The sequence below is a fragment of the Scophthalmus maximus genome, chromosome 2 (genome assembly GCF_022379125.1).
Source record: "Scophthalmus maximus strain ysfricsl-2021 chromosome 2, ASM2237912v1, whole genome shotgun sequence".
Taxonomy (NCBI): domain Eukaryota; kingdom Metazoa; phylum Chordata; class Actinopteri; order Pleuronectiformes; family Scophthalmidae; genus Scophthalmus; species Scophthalmus maximus.
In genome coordinates this window covers 22,264,410-22,288,851 of record NC_061516.1, presented here as the reverse complement: position 1 = coordinate 22,288,851, position 24,442 = coordinate 22,264,410, and the positions used below count along the sequence as shown (strand labels likewise).

General features: G+C 41.5%; 2 protein-coding genes and 1 long non-coding RNA gene across 6 annotated transcripts; 2 read left to right on the top strand and 1 right to left on the bottom strand.

The window, feature by feature from the left end:
• Positions 1–739: 739 nt before the first annotated feature.
• nf2b (NF2, moesin-ezrin-radixin like (MERLIN) tumor suppressor b) lies at positions 740–10,304 on the bottom strand. Its single transcript, XM_035624834.2, has 17 exons — positions 9,859–10,304; positions 9,461–9,576; positions 8,504–8,629; positions 8,155–8,277; positions 7,926–8,009; positions 7,350–7,418; positions 7,129–7,211; positions 6,929–7,004; positions 6,702–6,839; positions 6,380–6,454; positions 6,172–6,285; positions 5,956–6,078; positions 5,537–5,754; positions 5,010–5,112; positions 4,333–4,463; positions 4,058–4,226; positions 740–3,305 (listed from the first exon to the last, which is right to left on the bottom strand). Exons 2-17 carry the CDS (start codon positions 9,548–9,550, stop codon positions 3,258–3,260), a joined length of 1,770 nt encoding a protein of 589 aa, XP_035480727.1. The 5' UTR covers positions 9,551–9,576; positions 9,859–10,304; the 3' UTR covers positions 740–3,257.
• Positions 8,562–14,958, top strand: mettl27 (methyltransferase like 27). 4 transcript variants are annotated; one of them, XM_035624856.2, is made up of 6 exons: positions 8,562–8,661; positions 12,027–12,157; positions 12,627–12,755; positions 13,118–13,253; positions 13,582–13,677; positions 13,802–14,958. In XM_035624856.2, exons 2-6 carry the CDS (start codon positions 12,038–12,040, stop codon positions 14,017–14,019), a joined length of 699 nt encoding a protein of 232 aa, XP_035480749.1. In that variant the 5' UTR covers positions 8,562–8,661; positions 12,027–12,037; the 3' UTR covers positions 14,020–14,958. The 4 variants fall into 4 exon arrangements, with proteins under 4 accessions (XP_035480749.1, XP_035480747.1, XP_035480748.1 ...); XM_035624854.2 differs by lacking the exon at positions 8,562–8,661 and adding an exon at positions 10,683–11,314; XM_035624855.2 differs by lacking the exon at positions 8,562–8,661 and adding an exon at positions 10,683–11,318.
• A 1,935-nt stretch (positions 14,959–16,893) lies between these two features.
• On the top strand, positions 16,894–24,150 carry LOC118300454. The gene is made up of 5 exons (XR_004790086.2): positions 16,894–17,035; positions 17,200–17,356; positions 18,593–18,674; positions 22,886–23,028; positions 23,347–24,150. It is a non-coding gene; the product is annotated as an uncharacterized LOC118300454 (long non-coding RNA).
• Positions 24,151–24,442: the final 292 nt, after the last annotated feature.

Sequence of the window (24,442 nt, the reverse complement as noted above, 5' to 3'; positions counted from 1 at the left end):
TATAAAAGGAATGGGTGACACAAAAGTAAATGTACTGTGCAAAACTCCATGTATTTAAGGTTGGACCATGTGATACTGTTGATGCCTTTTTTATGTGTCTTGCCTAAACTTCTGCCAGATGTTTTTTTTTTTTTTAAATTTGATGCTTAATATATAAATATAAAGTTCTATGGGTTTGACCAACATTCGGCTGGAGAGCATGGACACAGCACTTAGTAAGACTGGTGTGATGCTCATCCAGCAGTTTCGTGAAACACTACCATCCTGTGGTCAGAGATGGATCTCGGCCTCGGTCCTCGTCCTCGTGGTTCACCTCTACCTCCTCGTCCTTTTTTCCTGGATGATGCGCTTCACGCTCTCCTGCTGAGCAAAGTCTAATTAATATAAATTATGAGGCATCCGGCTCTCGTCCACAGGGCTCATCGCTCACAGCGCGTTCACAATGATTCATTTATTATCACTAAGTGAAGCATTAACGTCATTACCTACCTGACAGGAGTTAGTGATCTGGGGTCCAAACGTTCCTACTCAGTCTGTATTCAGATTAATGCAGATATTATGTGACGTTTTGGTAACATGACAGTTACAGTAGTGAATGATAATGCCTGTTACAACAGCTACCCAACCAACAGAATGATGACATAATCATCACATTAAAATGATATATTAATAGAAACTACTAAAAAACATTTACATGCAGCATCATCCAGATATGCAGTATCATCCAGATACAAAAAGATTTTTGTAAACACATTTATTTTAACATGAGGCTTTTTACAGACTGTTCTGCTTTTAATTTCCCTTGAATAGTGAAATAGACTTTCTCATGCTGGATGTTGCAGTATTTGCAAATGAATTTCAATAAGAAGTTTTTTTCATTTTAAATGATGGCAGGACTTTTAAAAATACAGCCGAGTGATCTTGAACATTTTGGTCATAGTTCACTTATAAATGTAACGACTGCAACATGACAAATGTAAATGGACACAACTTGGTGGTTTAGAGTCTGACACACAATTAGAATTTTGCACAATTCATCTTTGTTCAAATTTCCAAACTTGCTGGACAGGACTTTCTATATTTTCTTTTGTTAAGATCACATATTTAGAGAAATGTATTTCACTGACATCAGGGAGAAAGAATGGTTTTAGAATTATCAATGAGACAAACTGCAAATGTCGCCACAAACATCAGGACAACGACGGCAACATACTGGATGTTTGAAACACTGATGTAATGAAATGATAATACACAGAATAAGTTGAGGTTACAAGTCATTGACAAAACTCTTGTGCATATACATGTATACCAAACGTACATCATCATCTTCTCAGATGGGAAATCGGTCCTTGACATTGAACTTCAATTTGGCAAGATAATCCAATTGTACATAAAATCAAAACAAACAATATTTACAATAAAGTTCTCAACAACGATCAAGCTCGAAAAAATGTGTAAGATGATGTTATTAAAGGATTCATAGCACAAATAAATATGGTTGAAGAAGCAAACTGAAGCACAATGTGTTGATGGAAAAAAAAACATTTTCACTTGAAACTCTGACACAAAACCAAAGTGAGCTTTACTTATTGATAACCCAGTCACAAAGGGCAATAATGAACCAATCAATTATCGCTTTTAAGTCATGATGAAGTCAGATTCACAGACCGCTCCACATAAACTAACACGTAGAATCTCTGGCTGGACATTTGGCGTCCAGCCTCTCCCTTTTTAACAATGTAATGAGGAGTGTAGTAGAGTAAGGGTTCACTCACTTGACCCGCCTCTGTATCTTTGCATGCATCCACCCGCTACTGGCAAAAACATTAATCACGTCAATCACTGGTGAAAAATAGCCTGTTCAAAAAAAAAGGTAAACATCAATGGATACCATACTGGTTAAGCTCAGGGGGAAAAAACTAACAAAAAACAAGAATCTACCTGCAGTGATTGTCTCCAACACACAAGCCCTGAGAAAAAAAATTAAAAGAAGAAAGCCATCAATCTACTGTTCTGTAAATCCATCAGGCTTCCAATTCAACCACAAAAGAAACGCCAATGCTGACAATCGACGAAATCCAATTAAACCTTAGAAACTCAAATCACAATTGTTAAAAAATAAACAGTTTAAGGCACATCAACAGCCCAAATAGTACAAAATATAAAGACTTGAAATGGCAGAGCTCGAGCTTGTGATTTGTTCACTACATTTACATCGAACTACCACAATGAAGCACTGGAAACTACAAAAAGCACCTGTGTGCTGTTGTCAATAAAGGTAGCTCATGAGCTTTGTAACAGAAAGAAAGAGCGAAACATTTTTTTTAAATTCAAAAACAAACACACACACACACACACACACACACACACACACACACACACACACACACACACACACACACACACACACACACACACACACACACACACACACACACACACACACACACACACACACACACACACACACACACACACACACACACACACACACAAATCTGGACTTAACTTTCTGTTGAAATTATTACTTTTATGAGAAAGTTCAGAATCTTATTTTTTTTTCACATTAATTGTAACTGATTATGAGTTATCTTTAGCTCATATTAAGCTTTCATAGCTAAATTCAACAACGTCTTGTTAGAGGTTAGAAAAGGAAAAGGCAAACTACCAAAGGCTTATTTACAAACTCTCAGCATATTAATAACCTTTTGAAAATGTCCCCAGCCTTCAAGGATCATGTACGGAATTAAATCACATTAGGGACTTTGCAAAAACCCAGTTTCTGGTGGGGAAAAAAACAACAACCCGAAAAACGTAATCCCTGTCTCATAACGTTGTGAAGGCACCGATGTAAAACTTGTCATTAAGGCTTGATTCTATATCTGACCATCTCACAGCTAAGTGTCCCTTAAGAACCACACAAATACATCAAATAAAAACTTCAGCACCAAATCCTGAATCGGTGTTTACGATACATGGCCCACACTCTCGTGTGCATTACATATGAAAGAAACATTAAAAGGTGCTGTAGGCTTGTCAGGCGGTACAACCGAGCGGCGGGCCTGGTGCAGGCAGACAAACTAGTGGCTGTTTGTCTGTTGTTGAGGATTTAGTCTTTGAGAGGCACATAGTGATGAAGTGTTAGTTTCAGCGAAGTCAAATAAAAAAATCAAAATCAAAAAAATAAATCAAATATGTTGAAAAAATACTGCATCACAGCGGCCGTTGCCCTCCCTCCTCGTCTCGCAGGACAGGGATCACACTTCTTCAAAGAAAGCCATCTGAGACATGTACGCAGAGTTTCGCTGCACGACAACACACACGGGAGAGAAGCACAAGTCAGCCGACAGCAGTGTAAAGAAATGTACGCTTAGAAACTCAAAGGCAAGAAATATAGATGCAGTTATGCATTCTTTATTTACAGTCACCACAGGACTTAGCTCCTCATGCCATATACAGTTATTCTCAGGATAAGTTAGCCTACCCTGAAATGCCATCATTTGGCACTGAAGGTGCTCTAAGTTATGAAAAAAAAATGTAATCTTTTTTTCTGATAACTATTTTAAGGGTGTATTAAAGCAGTTATTCTCAACCTTTAGGGTCCTGACTGCCATGGGGGTCGCATGATCATTTCTGGGGGTAGCCAGATGGTTGTAGAGAAAAAGAAGTATGTAATGTATTCAAAATAAAATGACATTTTCACAGGCAACAGCCTGATTATTCTGGTGGGTTGCAACTCGAAAAGTAGAGAACCAATGTATTAAAGTATAGAGAACATGGGTGTTTGTGCTCCAATGTAAACAAAAAAACATTATTACAGTATGATCAATATCTTAGTACAGTCAATTTTTTTAACTAATACTCGTACTACATTTCCCACTATGCTTTGGCCACTGCAAACAGGAAGTCCAAAGCTACCACGCAGTCAGATGATACAGAAGGAGAACTGCTGGTACTATAATTGCTCATCAATTATAGTACCAGCAGTGGCTTAGTCTGTATTTGATATTCTGACAGGTAATCATTTATAAGTATTAAAACCTGCGTTGACACCTACGTTGCTGTGAGGTATGTAGACGGGCTCCTGAACGTATCCCCTCGCCTCACTGTGGAGGCTGTACACGCCGGCCTGTTGCTGCTGCTCCTCCAGCTTCAGGGACTCGATCTCCGTCTTGAGCTCCTTCAGCTGATCCTGCAGGTGTTTGCTCTTCTCCATATACTCCAGCCTGTTTCAACGCATTGGGCGAGACATTTATGACGATAATCAAGCGAGCACAGCCAAAACGGTATTTCACAAGCGTTGCTGCAGGGGGGATTTTAACTCCCGCTCACCGTTCTCGCTCGATCTCCATGGACAGCCTTTTCATGTCCGAGTCCTTGAAGTCGAGGCGAGTAGATGCTGACTCACAGACGAAGTCGGCCGCTTCCGGAGGAGCGGGTGGAGCAGAGTAAGCTGCTATGAGCTGGAAGAAGGTCAAACAGATGTCAGGTAAGTAGACGAAGGTAAATGATGAGTAAGGCTATATAACTTTCAATGGCAAAAATTAAAAGCAAACCACACGCCTTGGTAATGTTTCTACTTTTTTTACTTAGTTTTTCTGTGGTAAAGTCTGTATGTAGTGAAGAAATAAAAAAAGAAGAAAATCAGATGTTAATGTGCTACTGCTCGGTCGTGTGAAGGTCGTCACAATGATAACCACCACGTAACATCGGTGCCAGTCACCCCTCACATTCTGGGAAATATGAAATCAGAAACTGAAATGGAAATAAATCCATCTGTGGAACAACAACAACAATAATCCTGTCTGAAAATAAATTGAAATGCCCTGGAAATAAGTAATAATCACAGTTTCAATCTGTAGCTAAGCTTTTTAGATTATCTTTAAACACAGCAGGCAATCATTGGCACCGTAATGAGCTGTATTTGTTTTTCAGAGATATTAAATACTAACTTTCTTAACAAGCTGCATTGATCCACACACATATATAAGTGTCACTCATCACCGTACAGGGTACGTTGTTTTGGTGATGTCCAGCAGCTTCTGCTTGGCTCTGCGCTCCGCGTCCTTTGCCTCCGTCAGGTCCTGCTTCAGGTGATCTGCCTCCTTCAACCTGGAACCAGACGTTTACTTAGTTCAAGGTTTCTTACAGACAGGAGGTGTGTTATTGATTTACAGCAAATACCTTGGCTTTTGACTTGTTATTGGACTAGTATTTATTTAAAACTACCACTGTTGCGCAGTGTGGATTACACAGAGAAACAAGGTGAATGAAGGAATGTCTACATGCACTGTAACAACCTGGTTATTGCAAATCTGCATACGTACATTTACATGCAGCAGGTCAGTCATTAGATTTCTCCCCTGCCACTGACTGTAGCAGTGATAGAAGACCGTCTCTGTCCTGAGGTCCTTATCTTTTTTTTTTTGGATGTGCGTCTGAGTTGAACAGCACGACGCATTAAGAAGACGGACGCAGCGAGCAGAGAGTTTCCTCCCGGTGCAAATGTGTCTGAATTTAACACCTAATTCTATACCTCCTCTCGGACTGCTCCACCAGTTTGACAGCCAGCTGCTCCGCCTCCCTCATCTTCTGCTCCATCAGCCTCTTCTCCTCCTTGGTCTTCATGGCGGTGACCTCTAACCTCTGCCTCTCCTGCTCAGCGTCCGCAGCCTTGTGGGCCAGGAGCTTGGCCTCCTCCTCCGCGATTTGGGCCTTCTCGGCCAGCAAGTCTGCAGTCTCCTCAGAACGCAGCTGTAGAAAAATGCATCGCAACTGTTAAAAGAAACCTCGTATAAGCTTAGCATGAAGGAGGAATCTGCCACGACAACACCTGCCTCTACCAAAATGGTTTATTATTTTCTTGGGACCATTTCTGCCATGGAATTAACATAAAGTTCACACACAAGTCTGGAATATTCAACCATTGTTTCATGTCGATTATTAATCTCTCACCAGTGCCTCGTTGGCCAGCCGGGCCTCGTCCTGTAGCTGGAAGAGTCTCCGTTCCATCTCCTCTTTTGCTCGTTCCGCTTCCTCCCTCATCTGCTTTTCCCGTGCCAGGATTTGACGCTCCATCTACACAGAAGCCAAGAGAAACCAAATTAAAGTTAAGATCTATCTCGCCTGTTGTTCTCATTGATCCAGTGCAGTGGCAAGAGAGCGCCGAACCTTCTTGCGGGCCTTCTCCTCTTTAGCTTGAGCCTTCATCTGCTGCACTTCAATTGAATCCACCTTCCTTCTCCTCATGAACAGATCGTGGTTACCAATGCACAACTGCAGGATCTGGACATTAACAAGCAATATCTCAATTCATCAAAACTGTCATTTAACTTAGTTATAGTTGAACATTTATATGTGGACAAACGGGTAAACCAACCAGCTTGTTGACACGCAGCTGAGAGGAGTAGAACTTGAAGACCTCTTTCTTCTTGTCCAGGGGTTTGATTGTGAACTACAACACGGGAAAGTTAAACATTTCACTTCTTCCGCCTCACTTCCACAATTTTTTTAGCATTGTTTCGACAGTCGGCAGAGCTCTGATGCCTTTAAAACAGTCTGGCTCACTGGCTAGAGTATCACAACAAACTTCCTTAAAATGAAAAAAGTTGCATCTAAAAGATGTCCCATTTTGTACTTCTACATAAAAAATATTCTGTGGAGAAACATTGCAAAAGAATGAGTCCATTACTTGCATTTACCTCCTTTTCGCTGTAAGAGATATTGCGGATGTCGCTCCAAGGAAAGGACTTGTTCGGGTTGAGTTTGCTGTTGGGGCTGTAAATGTGAAGACCCTGAGCATCCACTCCGAGCAACAGGTCCGTGTCCCTCTTATTTTGCTGTCAACGTGGTGTGAAAAACATAAATGTGAAGCAATATGAAAGATTTTGGTTCCGAGGAACATCAAGGTGCAGTGATTCACACTCACGGTAATGGCAAAGTAGCTGACGCCATACATCTCAAGGTCCTGAGCAATCTTCAGGTATTCCATCTCGGCTTCATCCCTGTATGGACAAATGTAAAGAGGAAGAAAAGAAGGGACATTAAACCATAAAACATTTTATTAATACAGAAACTAGGAGTATATATTTTGGAAAGTTGTCAATTTATTTCCTGGGTCAGTCCTACCTGGCGATGCCTCTGTGCTCTGCATACCAAGCTGTGATCTTCTCCTCCCACATGTCGGCTGTCATTTGGTATTGCATCAGAACCTGAAAAGCATGATGTTGTGTTTACGTGGAGACAAACATTGGCTAAGTACAACCAATAAACAAAACCCTGTAAGTGGACAACCTATTAAAAATGTTGTGGACTGTCAAATGTGCTCACACTTAGTATTGTATACTTACCCTTTTTGGCAAAAGCTCATCTTGTGCCAAGAAGCCCGGCTTGTGAAAGTTTGGGTCATAGTCACCATACTGTGATTGAGATTGAGGGGCAGAGAAAAAAGCAGAAATATGGACATTTATTGTTATATTTGTTGGTCAAATAAGTGCCCGATCTGTGCCATTTTGTGTCCATATAGAAGAAGCAGGTATACTGTAACTGCTGTGATAATGTGAAAATGGGTCAATTTACAGCTTCACCCTGAGCTCATATTGTCAATGTGCAGGTTCACTCTCACTGCTGGTGATGTGCATGTCAAGGTTTTCTATTACCTGCACCCATGAGGGCCGACCGGCTTATAATATTTAGCTTTCATCTACTAATTTGAACCTGACCCGCTAATCCCATTGTTTTAAGTACCATTTCTGTATTTAACCTTTCTCCTATAAAGTTGTCCATATCATTGTGACTGTGAATTTCAGATGCACCTACGTAAACTGTCTAAATGTTTTCAGATGCAGGTTGGACAGGAATCCTACAGGCGCAGCAAGAATTTAAATTGACAACAAAAGAACATTCATTTTCCATAGGTCTCTCACCTTGGCTTGGACAGCGTATGATGCCAGCAGGACTGATGCTTCAGGGGAACAGAATATCTCTTCATCTAATATCTGTTTTTTTACCTAAACAACAATATGAACACGTGTTGAGCCAATTAAAATAATTTCATTGCATTTTTTCTAAAACATGTAGATATACTACTGACATCTCTAAGGCAGTTTGCACACATATGATAAGGTGATTTAGGCTATTATAAAAGAAAGTTACCTGTAAGAAGAAGAGGTGCTGTGTAATTTCTTGGACCAGTTCCTCTTCTACTTTTTCTGGGAAGAATTTGGCTAAGAAATGAAACGTTATAGGAGAGTCCTTGGGAACCTCCTGGTCCAAGACCTTGGTGAATGAAGAAACAACAGGGATGAAAAAAAGTAGGTCAAAGGAGCACAAAATAGTCTTTAATTAGACTAGAGACTCTCATAAAAGCCAGATTGTCACGTCCTGATCAGCGTCTGTGCAATAACATATCAGCAACACACATCATTGGTACTGATAATGTATCGACAATCTGAATAGACAGGTAATTTATCAAGCAAGAATGAAACATTGTAATCCTCCTCACCCGTTTGTCTGGTTTCAGCCAGGCGTAAGTGTCCTTGACTATGTACCTGAGTCCAAAGAACCAGGTCTCCCTCAAACCAACAGTGCGACACACCAGGTCAAACAAGTCTTTGCCTTTCCACTTCACCTGAGGAAAAGAAAGCAACAAAGAGACCGGTGGTGAGTTAAAACACTGAAAGGTAATGCGTTGACTTATAGCTGCCGTTCTGTACTCGGTAGCCCACGAATAAACTAATAACTCAAACTCTCTTTGTATGAAGCGATACAACAGATATATATATATATATATATATTATATATAGTTATACTTTGACCTGGACATGGAAATAATTAACCACACTGATCTACAAAGAGAGAGAGAGGTGGAAGCATAATTTCAGGTGAAGGTGCTGCCTAAATAAATCTACAGCTGCAACAGTTAATCAATTAAACGATAAGTTATCGACTACTGAATTAATCGACAGCTATTTTAAAAATCGATTAATCGGTTTCAGTAGTGAAAATAATGATTAACTGCTGTGATGATGAAAATAATCGTGAGCTGCTGCGATAATGAAAATAATCGTGAGCTGCTGCGATAATGAAAATAATGGTTAGCTGCTGCGATAATGCAAATAATCATGAGGTGCTCCGATAATAAAAATAATCGTTAGCTGCTGCGATAATGAAAATAATCATTAGCTGCTGCAATAATGAAAATAATCGTTAACTGCTGCGATAATGAAAATAATCGTTAGCTGCTGCGATAATGAAAATAATCGTTAGCTGCAGCGATAATGAAAATAATCGTTAGCTGCAGCGATAATGAAAATAATCGTTAGCTGTTGTGATAATGAAAATAATCGTGAGCTGCTGCGATAAAGAAAATAATCGTTAGCTGCAGCAATAATGAAAATAATGGTTACCTGCTGCGATAATGAAAATAATGGTTAGCTGCAGCCCTAATATAAATCCATACCTCACAGCTGAACTCCATTTCAGCGTCCATGGTGATCACTTTGACTTTGAACGTCTTGGGCTGTTTCTTCTTCAATCCCAGGATTGACATTTTGAAGGTGTTGCTGTCAAAGACACCTGTGTGGGGGAGGAAACAAAGAGGAGAGCTGCCCTCAGGAATAGAACGTGACAAGGGTTGGATGCACTTAGTAAATCGAATTACATAGCTCGATGTCATTTTGCAAATGTTTTAAACTTCAGGAGAGACACGGGGCCAGTGAGAGGTTATTGGATCTTGTACATTCGCCCATCAGGCGACACGAGTTAAACGCCTCATGCCCGGACGAGTATGTCCGTTACTCCTTTGTTTGACACCACGTATGTACGTGAAGAGCAGGTGGTGACGGTGAGGCCCATTACCTGGGGAGAGGAGTGAGAAACGTCCGCCGTCCGACGAGGCTCCTCAGCCGAGGCTTTTTGTTTAGTTGTTGTTTGTTGTGGTGGTGAGACCAATGCTATGCTAACTGGTAGCCGTTAGCTTCCCGAGGCTATGCCACGAAAACGGACCAAAACAAGTCGAAGAACGAGCGGAACTTTGGATTCTCCATGATGGAAAATGTCCCGCGAACTTAAAGTGCGTTTGTTTTCCCTGTAGAAGAAGGAGACTGATTCGATAACGTTATCGACAGTTGAGTGTTTTAAGCTGGTTAGCTTGCTATTAAAAAAGTCAAGGCGACTTTCCGGGAGTTTTTTGTTTTTTGTTTTGACTCCCAACACTCTACAGGTGGGAGCACGAATAGCAGCCTGGGATGCGACTACTGCGCATGTGCATGAATTTGGACTCGCCCAGAGCCGTTGAGAGAGAGTCGCGACAACTCTGTTCACTCCTGTGGACCTTTTTTCTTCTTTTTTCCAGCAATGTCGGATCATAAGATCCTCTCAATAGTTCCCGGAAGTGAGCAGCAGCGCATTAGAGTAGCAGCAGAATGTCTCAATGGACCGTCTGTGTTGCACTTATGAAGGGTAAGACGTTTAAATAATCAGATTGTATATTCAGAATCAGAATCAGTTTTATTGCCAGGTAGGTAACAGGTTACACATAATGATTTGTTGTTGTTGTTGATGTTATTAAGGTGCATGTAGCAGTCAACATATATACACAGAATTAGAAAAAGAATATAGAATGAAATCAAATAAAATAGAAGAAAATAAGAGAAAATTAAATGAAATTCGCACTATTTACAATAAATTTTCAATAAATACCGGGGTCACAGAGGGTTAAATGTGAGTGTGGTGGATTACGTTAATATAACGTGTAATGTCCATGAAGAAGGAAGGGAGGGATATTATCAGCACATCTGAATCAAATCAAGTTTTTAATTATTACAATTTTTGGACTAACTACATAGAGTATCTACGTAGGCATGTTGGTCTGCTATATTGTAGATCGATACATTTATTAACTTATAATTTCCAAAAATCACAGATCTGTCGCTTTGGCTTCTAATTGCGCGCCAAGAACTTCCGGGAACTATCTGAAGTCTACGTGAGTCACGTGACGTGCAAGCATTTTGGACTTCCGTTGTCGCTACTCTCTCTCAACGGTTCTGGACTAGCCTTGGAAAAGCCCGGAAGTGTGCGAGCGCGCTAGAGAGTACGGTGGCCGTGAATGCGGCAGCAGGACAATAATGCACGAAGATAACGCGTGCAGTGGATGTTAGGGCGGAAAACAAGATGCCGAACAAGTTTACCGAGGGCCAAGAAGCCACGTGTTGACATCACATAAACTGTCCTGCCTTCAAGTGTCTGCGAGAAGTAGTTTCTCCTAACAACAACCAACCACTGAGGCTGCTGGAGGTGAATCCCACTATTGACTGTGTGTAAGGCAATAGTTTAAGTGCGGCACTAGGTGTTTTTTTATTTATTTTTTTACAAAAAACATTGATAGTTACCTGATGCAATTTAGTGCAATTAGATTCCCCAACACTGGTTTGTACACATGGATGGATTATGACACAAGAGGTACCTGTGCAGAAACACCTAACAGCCTCGCACCCAATCTGAGCAAAACCCACAGACTATTCAACTGCATCATTTGTAATCAGTGTGTGTCCTTTAAAACATATGTTGCATCTCTTTTAGTTGTTTTTACACTTTTATCCTTTATTCTTTTATCTTTTTTTAGCTCCGTTATACTTGTTCCATGTCTCTTTGTGGTCGTTTTCTGTCTCCCAGTACTTGTTTTGTATCACATGTAGCCATTTTGCATCTCTTTTTGGTCTCTGTTTTGACAATTTTTACTTATTTCAGAAGATGTTTTGCATCTGCTTTTATGTTCTTTGCATCTCCTTGGTAATTTTGTGCGTCTTCACGGTGTATTTTGACTCTATGTTTACTCATTTGGTGTGTGTCTGCAGTCAGATCGTGTCAAATTGTACTTTTTTCATATGTCTTTGCATCTCTTTGTAGTTGTTTAATTGACATTTCAACAAATAAACTGTCACATCCTACAGGTGTAGAGGCTGCTATTATTATTATTACTTGATTATATAACCACTAACCCTTTCTTTCTATCTTTCTTTGTACAGGATTTTATACAATGTCTACCGCCACCAATACATTTGAGAAGGTAAAAGCAGTTATCTTATCCGCTCATAAGAGCTCTAGTTTGGGAGAAAAGGTCAACTTCTACAACTCCTGGGCAGAAAACTATGATCAGGTGAGATAACTGAAGGAACACATTATTTTGTATTAGCAAAATACTGGCATCGTTATTTAGTATTTTCTTGACCTGTGCATTTATTTTTAAAGCACTTCAAATGATACTGTTGTGCAGAAATTTAATCAAACATCTATGTTTGAAAACATTGCTAAGAAAAGGAATACAATCCAAAATCTACATGTACAGTACCAGTCAAAAGTTTGGACACGCTTTCCCATTCAAGTGAATAAGAAAACATTTCCAAACTTTTGACTGGTACTGTATGTTATTATGTGGCTCTGTATCTGGGTATTTTATATGTTTCATAGCCAAATGTAGATGTTCTATAGTATCTACTGTATCTGATAATTAATCTCAGTTTTTTTTATATACATAATTAACACATATGTCCAGATACTTGTTCATGTTTACCTCCCTCTCGTGTGCTCAAAGTCACAGTTCTTTTTTGAAAACTTATTCTGAATAGGATGTGGCTGTTCTCGAATACCGTGCACCAAGCCTGGCAGCAAACAGCATCTCCTCCCATTTCAGTGGAGACCGGGAAGCAGCGGTCATGTTGGATGTGGCTTGTGGTACGGGACTAGTGGCCAAACAGGTAAACTCTGAAGATAGAGAACTTATTGCTGATGAGGCCAAAGGAAAACTCATTCAAAAGAAGAGGCTGCATACTTGGCACAGAAATACATCTTTAAATATTTGACAAAAGCCTTTTCTCGATTTTTCTTTTTATATTGACAGACTGAAAATATTCTTTTCCTAAAAATATGACTTCTATGTTCATGTTCCAATGAAATGTCTTATTATACTCTCTGTGCATATTTCACCTGTTAGGATCAAAACCTGTATTTCAGAACTTTCATTTCTTAGTCTTGTGATTTAAAAACAGCACAAACCTTGTCGCTACTTCAATTTAATCGACCAGTATGACTAAAATAGCAACCTGGCTCTGTTGTACAGATGAAGACACATGGATTTGGACACTTTGTGGGTGTTGATGGAAGCGAGGCGATGCTTGAGATAGCCAGAGAGAGCGGGTTGTACCAGGACCTGAAGCAAGCATTGCTGGGAGAGGATCCACTGCCAGTCCAGTGGGGTAATTCACTGGAATATTCCATCATTCCACATGGGTCATTGATCACTGTGATTCAGTACTTATTTGTCAGGCGATGTTGTTATATTTTCTGTTTAGTCTCTCACTGCATGCTGCGGTTTCTGATTTATTACACGACATCTAGTCCGTCTAATCGACTTTAGTTGTTTTGAAATAAAAAACAACAAATCCCTCTAGCTATTTTGAAAATGAAATATAATTAATGTTTAGGATTATTATCAGTTGTAGCAGTAGTTGAAGGCATTACATTTGGAAATACGATTATCTCATATTCAATTGAAACTCTTCCACTTCTCTCATCCTCCTCCAGTGGATTCGTTTGATGTGGTTGTGATCATTGGAGCTCTGAGTGAAGGTCAGGTCCAGGTGTGTGTGGTCAGAGAATTGTGCAAATCCACTAAACCCGGTGAGATTTTTGATTTTTGTCTTGATGCAGTACAGATCCTTGGTTGTAAGTCCATCTTACTGTACAGCAGGTTGGGTTTTTCAACATTAAACGACACCACTGCACTGTCGCCTCTATCCACTAGGTGGCTATGTTTGCATGACAACCAGAGCTAACCAAGAAAATCTGGAATACAAAGGCGCCCTTGAGCTCGAGCTGAAGCAGATGGAGGAAGATGGACTCTGGAGTTGTGTGGAGGTCACCAACGTGCAGGACTGGGAGAGGGCGGTGTCAGAGAAGGGAGACGGCTACATCCCCGGTGCTGTGTACCTCTATAAGAAACTACCACATGTAGCACAGTGACCAACAATGTAGATATGACCTCACACCAGCCAAGAACTAAAAAAAAGATTTTCAAATAACATAAGTTTCATGATTTCCTGACATTGTCAGTGTCTTAATAACCCAAAGCTGAAGATGTGAAACTGCTCTCACGGATAATGTGAATTTAATATTCAATTTTCTTGAAAAGAAATTGATTGAAATAATATATTTTTTGATCAAGATTCTCCATGATAAAGTATACTGCTGCATCACTTTCACACCACACAACTTTTTTCTGTTGCCGGTCGGGTTCAGAATCGTACCGAGCAATGTGATTCAGAAACGACCGCCATATATTAGGGAAATTCATTATGATTGTCCATCATGTGTAATAAACCAGTCAGATCAGTTAACCAGGTCTTAAACGGAGGCACAGTATCTGACCTCCAGAGCCTCAAAGTTACTTTCATTGTGATTAAATTACTGGGGTTTAGTAGGCAAACAAAATGGATCAGGTTCAAACATACAGCCAGAGAACCAAGCAAATGTGTTGCACCAGAAGTGAGCCTTCTGCACATCAGTTTCATCCATCCATCCATTATCTATACCACTTTATCCTTTGAGTTTTCGCGGGTGCTCGAGCCAATCCTGGCTGAGACAAACAGCCATTCACACTCACATTCACACCGACGGTCAATTTAGAATCTCTATTTAACCTAACCCCAAACTGCCAAAGTTTGGGGTTGCAAATGTCTTTGGAACCTGGAGAGAACCCATGCAGACACGGGGTGAACATGCAAACGACAGGCGACAGTGCCGACCACTACGGCACCGTGCAGCCCTATGTTTCAGTTTCATGTTTTACACTATCCATGTCACATGCACAAGCAAAAATTGGTATTTTAAAAAATGTGCTTGTACTGAATCACTTGAGATTACAACACAAACCTGCAATTAAATCTTCCTAATAGAAACTGATTGCTTATGTGTGATCAATGAATCAACGGTGTAATAAGTGTGCATTAGTCAAACAAACAGGCTAGTTAATGAGTATGAATTAGAATCATACATAGGTGAAACTCTAGTTTAGGCCACTTGTTTTTTAATTTTTTAATTAAAGCCATTTATCTAAGCTGTGCTGTAAAATTTATTTTAAAGCGTCAATGTGTACAGATCCCTTGGTGATTCCTTAACCGGTCAAGTTAAACAAATTCCGTCTGAGGGAGACATGAATGTCGGTTCCAAATCCCGCTGCAATCAGTCAAACGGTTGTTGAGATAAAAAATACATCAATGGGCACAAGTGGACATCTTACCACCAGTTGCTGAAATATTTCAGTCTGCACTAAAGCAATGAACTAACGCGCCAACATTTCAGTCCCTGGTTCCCCCTGACAATCCGATTTCATTTTCAACGGCAGCCTGTTTTTGTCATTTTCAGGGTGTTTTGGTTACAAGACACAACATTTGTGTGGACATTTACAGCAGCACAGAAACCGGCTAAGAGGGAATCGGAATCAGAATCAATGTTATTGCCAAGTAGGCTTTCACATGCAAGGAATTTGCTTTGGTATTTTGGTGCATAACAATGAACACAGTAGGTAGAAAGTGAGGGGAAAGATAAAGACAAGAGCAGAGTAATAAGTGACAACTATACAATAAAAATTAAATATATATATATGAAATATTTGCAGTATGAAAATATATAGGGAGGCAGATAAACATCAATAATCTTTTTAATAAAATAAGGGCTGAACAAATTTAGAGAGAAAAAAATAAAAAAATAAAAAATATATATTATCAATTATATCTCACAGAAGCTATTAGCTTGAGCATTTACTTTGCAGCCATAATATGTGAACTATATAATATATCAAAGTATATAGTAGTATGATAAAACATCTATGTGCAGTAGCTTCTCACACTTCCTGCCTCCTGCCAAAACGAACATGTACTGAAAGCTGGTTAAGTAGTGTAGCTAATAGTAATGTACAGTGTAGGAGCCTCGTGTTACAACGGCCTCTCGGTTCAGAATCTGTTCCACCTTCAGCAGCAGGATGCATCTGAACTTTGTCCTGCTTGCCTCGACACATGGTTTGGATTTTTCTAGTAAAAACTATTTGGAAGTGAAACGCACTCACTTCTGCAACTTGACAGCTATCTGCGGGGTAGATCATCCTCCGTGCTGCCTTCAGCCGCTCCCGCTGGCGTCTCCTCAGACGCCCTTGTGCTCCTTGTATTGATCCCCGTCAGGGCTCCCGCTCTCTGCCCCACCTTGAATCCTCCGGGCTCCTCCCTCGATACCTTGACCTCTCCTGACCTTTGTCAGCGAGGAGGAGTCTTGACAGGCGTCTGAAGTGTGTTAGGGTGAACTTCACCACCCTCAAGACGGTCGCGGAATTTTTGTTGTTGTTGTCGAGCTTGGGACGCCAGACTTTCTGTGAACTTGACTGGATGGCACGGACCTTTTCGAATAGCGGAGAAGGTGTGTTGTGTCTCCTGTCTTCATCTGCACAGGCTGACAGCGTATCCTGCGGCGGGTGTCCCCCTGCGCTTTATCCAGGTTTATAAATCCAACACAGCTTCCCTTGGCTAGAATCATTTTGATTACTTTGACATACTGTATTCTATTCTGTAACATTATCCTTTAAAAATGCTGGTTAATTCATATTCAACATTAAACAAAAGCAATGTTTTAATTTCTCTTATTTTCCTCCCCCTTTACCCCAAGTGTATTTGTCTCAGATTTGGGTTTTTTTCTCCTGATGTTTTTTTTTAAAGGTTAGAGGAAATGGTTTAGAAGATACAGCTCATGATTCTTTAACGTCATTATATTTTTAATTTCTCCGGAGATAAAGAAATGGCAGCTGAGAGCTGCCAGCATAGTTAAGTTTCATCACATATTCTGCTGACTTTTTTTCCTCCCCTCATCTCAGCAGAAGTGGGGGAATGACGGCATCAATACAAAGAACATTTGAAACAGTGAAAGAAGAGGTTGCATCAGTTCGCAGTGCGGATGCGGTCGGAGAGACAAAATGGCTTTCTATGACACCTGGGTAGGGAATTATGATAAGGTGTCTCCCAAAAGTAATTAAAATTAAAATTCCTCTCTACTTCCTGTGAAACATGACCGGGCTTTTGTTGTGCTCATTTGCATCTTGAGTCAAGTCAAGAGACTGTTTCTTATGAACCACTGTGCTCTGGTATTCGTGCTTTGAAGGGATGCTTTTGAAGGATGCGGCCGCCCTGGAATACCGAGCTGGGAGTCGAGCAGCAAACAGCCATCTCCTCCCATGTTCAGGGGTGACGGTGAAGGAGCTGTGGGACCGGATACTGGACGGTGGCTTGTTGTGCCACGGGGCTTTGTGCCAGAGCAGGTAACATGACAGCAGTGGACCAGACGGAGCACACACTGGTGTGATGCTGACGAAAAATAAACAGAGAAATAGCATAGGAATTAATCCAGGTGTTATTTACAAGCAACATCAAATTTTGAGAGTCCTTTTGATTCTTTTTGGTTAGATGCAGAACATAGGGGTATTTGGAAATGAGCTGAATTTGGTCCAAACTTATTGATTTACGACAGACTGGGATGGGACGACTTTCCTCGATGGCACTCAGAGTCTGAGGAAAGTGAATAAAGTGGCACGACCATCCAAAAGGAGGAGCAGGGGGATCGTCGTGTTTGACGGCCAAATGTAAATCAGGCTGATGTAGCAGCTGCTACCTGGACATGGAGACATTAATAACTATATTCCACGCTCACACGAAAACCGGCTTTGATGGGGGGGGGGGGGAAACGGCGAGGGCTGTTCAGTGTCTCGTGTTGTGTCACAAATACTCACAAAGAAGTACTTCACAATATAAGGTATTAATAATGTAATCTAAAACCCAGAAATTGTGTATTTGAAAGTTCTCCCATATTAGAAATGATTTAGTTATACCGAGACCACAAGCAGCTGCTACATGCCTACAGAGGTTATGTACTAATGTGGAAAATCTGATGTGCATGTTTTACAACATAACATTTTTTAACAAAGAATTGAATAATCATTGCAGATTTAAATGGAGACGCCCACAGTGGACCAGCTAAAACCACCCAACTGCTGTTTTGGTTTTGCAACTTGCATTTACTGTTTGGTCTCATTTCTCACATCTGTCCCACTTCTGGCAGAAGCCGGCCGCCGTTTTGAGCTCACAAGATCTGATGAGCAAAATGTATTATTCCTCCTCAGTACCTGTCTATCAGATAATGTTAGGTTCTCGCCGGCATAAACAAACTCGCAGGTATATTTGAAGCCAACCCAAAAAAAGGACCTAAAAGCAAAAATGAATTTTGTACTTTCACATGGGTGGCGAGAAACAGGACTCAAATGAATGATCGTGTCGCGCCGTGTCCGCAGGGATGTGTAGGTGCTTGTTTGCTGGAACATTAACTATAATAACATAATAACATAAGAATATGTCAGGGCTGTGGGGTTTGCAGCTTGTTGTGGAGCTCCTCACCATCCCAAAATAGGCGACTGAAGGTGAATGAATGAATAAATAAAATGCTTTAATGAAACAATCATATCCGCCCGCTCCTCAACACCCTCTTCACTTTTTTCATGCAGGATCGTTCACGATCTGTGGAGCGAGCTCGGATCACATTCCTGCCAGTGTCGTCCGAGAGATGTGCAACGTCTGCAAAACCAGGTAAAATACTGTGGTTGAGGCTTCAATTCATTTAGCCTCAAAACAAAAAAAAAAATCACGCTATATATTTTATTATGCGTCAGGGTGGGTAAGTTGTATTTTGATTTTATGTATTGTAGTCGTTATGTAACCATTTCGACACAGGCCGTTTACTCAGCAAAACTGCTACACCCTTTTCACAGTGTTCGGCGGCTATAGCTGCCTTTCCGCAGCAGCACATTTCCCCAGGAACTATGCAGGAACACTGTGTATTTCCATCGCAGGGACCAGGGTTTCAATTAAGTCCTAGGGAAATACTTTCCCCCCCCCAACAGTCCCTGCTCAGCGGGGGGTAGTACTTTGTAAGTAGGCTGTGCAGACATGACCATGAAAATCTGGATGAGCTGAAGCAAAAGGAGGCGGAGCAGATCTGGAGATGTGTGGCTGTCACTAAAGTGGCTTCACTCCCCTTTGTCCCTTACTGTAACTTACTTTACAGACTTTCAATATACCTCTTTCACATATTCCACACATTTTTCCTGCTCTTTCAAATTTGCATACTGGAAAATAAAAAAAAGACTCTAAAGTCATGCCAGCAACGTAAAAGGCTTTACTTTTGAACTACATGGAGATGCTGATCTAGCGATGGCACCTGATAGGTTGCCAGGGACCTCAAAAGCACCAACTATCTCTGCAAATTTCACAAATATGAATTTGTGGCAGCACAGGAAATGTCACCATGATGCATCATCCTGGGAGCCACGAGTGTCTGTCCAATATTACATGGCAATCCATCCAACGGCTGTGGGGATGTTTCAGTTTGGGCCAAAGTGTAAGACTGACAGACTGACATCCCCACGCCTAGAGTCACACTGCTCGCTGTGGCTAATCATCTATGATGAATGTTTTCATAATGTAGGTCATATGGGCCACAGTGATATGGCACAATCCATTTTGACTCATTATTTTTTTTTTTATCACATTCAGCAACAGCTGTGCACTGTCAATTCTTATAATTCATGTCGTTAATTCAAAAGCAACCAGAGCACAACATCAATATTGTAGTGACAGGTGCTCCACCTATATATGTATCGAGAAAAGAAAAAGAAAAGGAGCATAGAAACAATAATGATAATAATAAATTGAACATAAATAAATATATACAGTCACTTGTTGTTCATTAAAACCTTATGGTTGTATTATGGTGTAGGCTACATTGCTGCAAAAGGAATTCCTTGAAAGGCAATAAAAAGATGATCTGAACTGAGATGAACTAGTTGCACTTGTTTCTAAAAACCAGTGATGAAATGTAATTAGGTATTAGTGGCCCCAAAGCTGAATAACTAATTCACAACATTAAGTCAGTCCACACCGAGGCGGTTCCCCGGCTACCACTTCATCATCGCACAAGGCTACTATGCCCCAGACCGTGGGTAGACTCACCCCAAGAGCCCACGTGTGGCTGCTGCAACATGGCACTCTCCACGCCATAAATATTTAATACAGCCTCGGGGCAAAACCCGAGTCTGCTGTATACTCCCTCCGCTGTATATTCCCCCTGTTCGAGAGCATTGGGCCCTTGTAAAGAGTGAAAAGCCGGGGCGTAGACACCACCCCCAGCTGCAGGCAAATTGAAGCAATCTGGATGAACTGCCGACGTTCCCCTTGCCCATCCCGAACGTGCCCATTCCGATCCTTTAACTTGTTCTTTCTATCCGTCTGCTGAGGCCCTGACGAGTTCGTCCTGTCCTCTATCAGCCCATCACCTTGCTCGCTGGTGCCTCTCCATTCAACGTGTTCACCCCCCCCCCCCCCCCCCCCCCCCCCCCCCACATCATGTCCTGGGTGATGTCCATGTTGAGGCAGTGCCCTGGCCACAGCTTCATCATTTGCGAGATCAAGGCACAAGGCCCCCATGCCCCCACTGTGGGTTATTTGCACCCTGTGGTGCTTCTGCAGGAAGCCCATCGATATCAGGAACTCGGTTCGTGAGGATAATTTGGATCCTTCTTTCTTAAGATTATCTGCATCTCTAGTTAAGGAACACATCACCAACATAAAGCTGTATATTCGTCCTTTTTGTTTCACCAGGCATAGTTCACGGTGTTTCGGAAATCCGCCCATGTTGACCCTTTGAACAAAGGTGGAGATGCTATCACTCTCAATTACTATCGGCCATTTTCAAAATTGTCCTTTCTCTCAAAATTTCCTGGAATCGTTTGTGACTAACAAGCTGAAATCATTCTCCCAGGACATAACATCATAGGATCACATCAGTCTGGTTTGAGAGCTAATAGCAGCCCCGGCTCGGCTGTCACTTTGGAATCACATAATTGAATTACCGATTGATGGCAGGAATGGACATTTAATACAGTTGATCATTTTCGCCTTAGTGACAGATTGCCTCTTACCGCTTTTCATAGGGATGCTTGCGGCATTTTTTTTTGTTGAATTACTCATGTGGGAGACTTCAGTGGCCGAGGATCAAAGGAGCCCAGTCTGGATTCCTGCCGGTTACAACAGACAAGACAGACTATTGTCGAATTTGTTCAGTCAGCCATGGAGAAACTACATGTCTCCTTCCATACGTCGCATCATTCTCTTATAAATCTTAAACTGATGCTTAAGATGCGCACGAAACCAAAACTAAAAACTATCTCTACTGTCAATGGTTAATGTATTGAAAGGGTTCAAAGTATCTTGTCATCTGGCTCGGTGACTCGTTCAATTTTTAATACCACACCAGGAACCTTGTTGGTACACTCCACCAAAAGACTGGCTTGAATAAAACCATCTTTTCTCTTGATTTGCAGGAGGAGGATTGTTGAATCAGCGTTCCTCCCACTTCTGGACTATAGGGGTGTAATTTACATACACACTGACGCCTCCACCCGAAGTTTATTACTAGTGATAGCTTCTCACCACTGTATCATCTACGATGAGGTCGGTCGGTCTGTTCGGGCTAAGAGACGCAATTAGCATTGAACTCTTTCAAATTACAAAGCCCTGGTTGGAAAATTACCATCGTACATCACATCTATGTTGCGCTGTCCCACTTTAAACTCGCTGCAGTGGCTGATTAGACTTCTAGTGCCTGGGCCGATCTCGGAAGAACGTCTTCTAATATTAATGCGGCAGACTCGTGGAATCTCTCTACCTCCAACAAACGAAGAGGAGCAAAACAAACGGTAGCAACGGCGCAGGTAATTTGAGAAATTAGAGAGATACACAGGACAGAATGGTCCAGAGTGAACGGAGGGGTTGCTCAGCAGATATAAAATAAAGAAACGTATTCTGCTACAGAATCCCTTTGGGGGCCTTTTGCTGCGTAAACTGTCTCTGAGGCGATGACGGATCCACTCAGATGAGATTATGATTACACACAAAAAAGGATTTTCTGAGCACGAAAGAAGAGCGGGGGAGATAAGTGAAATGGAAGAAGGGGTTTCCCTCACGGCGACTCATCACAGCGTGATGTCCAGCAGCCACAGGAATATCACATTTAACAGAGGGACTTTTGCCTGGCGATGAGTTTGCTACCTGTTTAACTCAGGAAACCCTGAGACGCTTTCCTCCATCGGTTTTGGCTCTGATCTCTTTTCAAGGTCTGGCACACAGATTAGAGTAATAGGGGAGACAGGCCCGGGACACATTTACTGTAAGCATTGTGAATTGCGTCCTAGGCCACACTGACTGAAGAGGGAGGGCGACAAAGACATAAAGGAGAGAAATCACATCCCACACGGAGAAGAAAGAGCGAACGGGCCTTTGAAAGGCTTTCTGCTGCGGAGGCATTTAAAGGAGTGAAATAATTGCTTGCTGGAGGCCTCATGTCGGCAAAAGCAAGAGCCAAACTCAAAATCCTTTCCATGAGTGTGAGGCATGTGGAGGAGGTAAAGTGGGATGACGGGGGTTGTCATCCAGGAATATAAGGGGTTTCCATATCTTTGTGTTTACACTACAGCATATATTGACTTGAAAAAATGAGGGCATTTTTCTTTCTGCAGAATTGTGTCTTGGGGAGAAGCCAAGTGCCAGGTACCAGGGGATCGACACAATGTACTGCTTCTTCAGAGATATTGATCCTTTCATGGCTATGCCGCTCCTCTGCAGATGAGAGCGAGCTGCTCCCCTGCCTGGCGTCACACTGGTGAACTTGGCAAGGCACGAACGAATGCCGAGAGAGAAAACTGAGGCAGAGCTGAATGTAATCCTGTGATCTACTCTTACAGCAATTGGGCTACGGTTTCAAGAACAATGGGACAAGAACTGGGCCGACGCGACTGTATCCTCATTCATCCTCATCCCGTTCATGGTGATTTACTGGAGCTGAGTTGAGGTCATTTAACCACTAGTTCATCCAAGTGTCTCATAGGTAATTTATGAATTACAGTTCTGGTGTTCACTTTGTGGTTATTACTGGTTCAAATAAATCGAGAACCAAAGTACAAATGGCTGTCAACATCTCCTAAAAAAGGGGAAAGAAATCTGTCCAAATGCTAACAATGAAAGTTGTTTCCCAGTCGGGGCAGCTCAGGGTAAACGGGTCCTCAGCATGGCGACTGCTGGTCTGCAGTTTGTCCAATCACCCAGATATTGTGCTGATTGTTTGTCAGCCTCACTGTGCTGTTCCGCTCACCCTAAAACCACAATCAGTTTATTTTTTCTTAAATCTGTATTTGTCCGTGTACAGGTAAAATGGAGACAATGCTGTTGATTGGTGAGCCTACACTAGCACTTTGCCCCCAGCTTGTATGACATCAATTTTCCCATCTACCTCTGGGTAAGTCCATTCATCCATTATCAACACCTCTTTTTCTTTTGAGGGTGGCACGGGGGCTGGCCATGGGTGAAAATGTGAGGTATATCGTGGACAGGTCGCCAGTCTATCTCAACCAAACAGCCGCTCACATTCACCTGTGGAGGTGAGTTTAAATAAGTACTCCCAAAAGAAAGCCACCTTTCGCACTGACCACTGCACCACCAAGACACACAAAGGCTAAAAAACAAATCCACCTACTTACTAATAATGCAAGATGTAACCCGCTACATGAGCCAGAGGATGTACCACAAAACAAAATTTGTCTTTACTAAAATTCTTTCCATCCTGCCTGTCTGCTGCATTTGACCTGACACATGCTGGTCAGCCTGTGCTCGGCAAGTGCACACTGCAGTTAGTCCATTCGATTCAGATGAGTCGGTGTCAGCCCATCGGGATCCATTACCATGAATGTCAGTTCCCATTGAGCCTTTGAAATTGCTTCAATGTATCAAATTCAGTTCAGAATTGTAACTGACAAACGTGATCGAGAAGATATCTGTCCTCCTCAACCACTCCGTGGAATGATTCAAAGAATAATCAATGACAACTGAATATTATATGACATTGAATGTTTAATATGGTCTATGACTGTTACACATATGTAGCGTGACAGGACCAGAAGAGGTTATTTTTTATTTGAACCTCCATGTCTGAATTCAAATTATGGCAAATGTTTGGTGTCCATCACCACAGAGGCTGCACTGACGAGCAGGTTTGGTTGTAGACATGAATGTGGACATAAAATGTTCTCCCTTACAATTACAAACCTGTATTCAGTGTGATTTGAAGTTTTTTTTCTCTCCCTTTATTCTGACCGATCAATCAATGACTAATCAGTCACAGAGATGAAAACTGTTGCCCCTCTTCAGTGTCGAGCAGAATTTTACACACACACGCACACACACACACACACACACACACACACACACACACACACACACGGCAATGGATATTACAATAAATATGT

What these genes read in the sequence shown, in the direction of transcription:
- nf2b (XM_035624834.2), bottom strand. Translation starts at nt 9,550, where the DNA reads ATGTCAATCCTGGGATTGAAGAAGAAACAGCCCAAGACGTTCAAAGTC. An exon ending in CATACGCTGTCCAAGCCAAG is followed by an intron (nt 7,419 to 7,925) that starts GTGAGAGACCTA and finishes TCTCAATCACAG; the next exon opens with TATGGTGACTATGACCCAAA. An exon ending in ATGGAGATCGAGCGAGAACG is followed by an intron (nt 4,227 to 4,332) that starts GTGAGCGGGAGT and finishes GCGTTGAAACAG; the next exon opens with GCTGGAGTATATGGAGAAGA.
- mettl27 (XM_035624856.2), top strand. Translation starts at nt 12,038, where the DNA reads ATGTCTACCGCCACCAATACATTTGAGAAGGTAAAAGCAGTTATCTTA. An exon ending in GGGCAGAAAACTATGATCAG is followed by an intron (nt 12,158 to 12,626) that starts GTGAGATAACTG and finishes TATTCTGAATAG; the next exon opens with GATGTGGCTGTTCTCGAATA. An exon ending in TCCACTGCCAGTCCAGTGGG is followed by an intron (nt 13,254 to 13,581) that starts GTAATTCACTGG and finishes ATCCTCCTCCAG; the next exon opens with TGGATTCGTTTGATGTGGTT.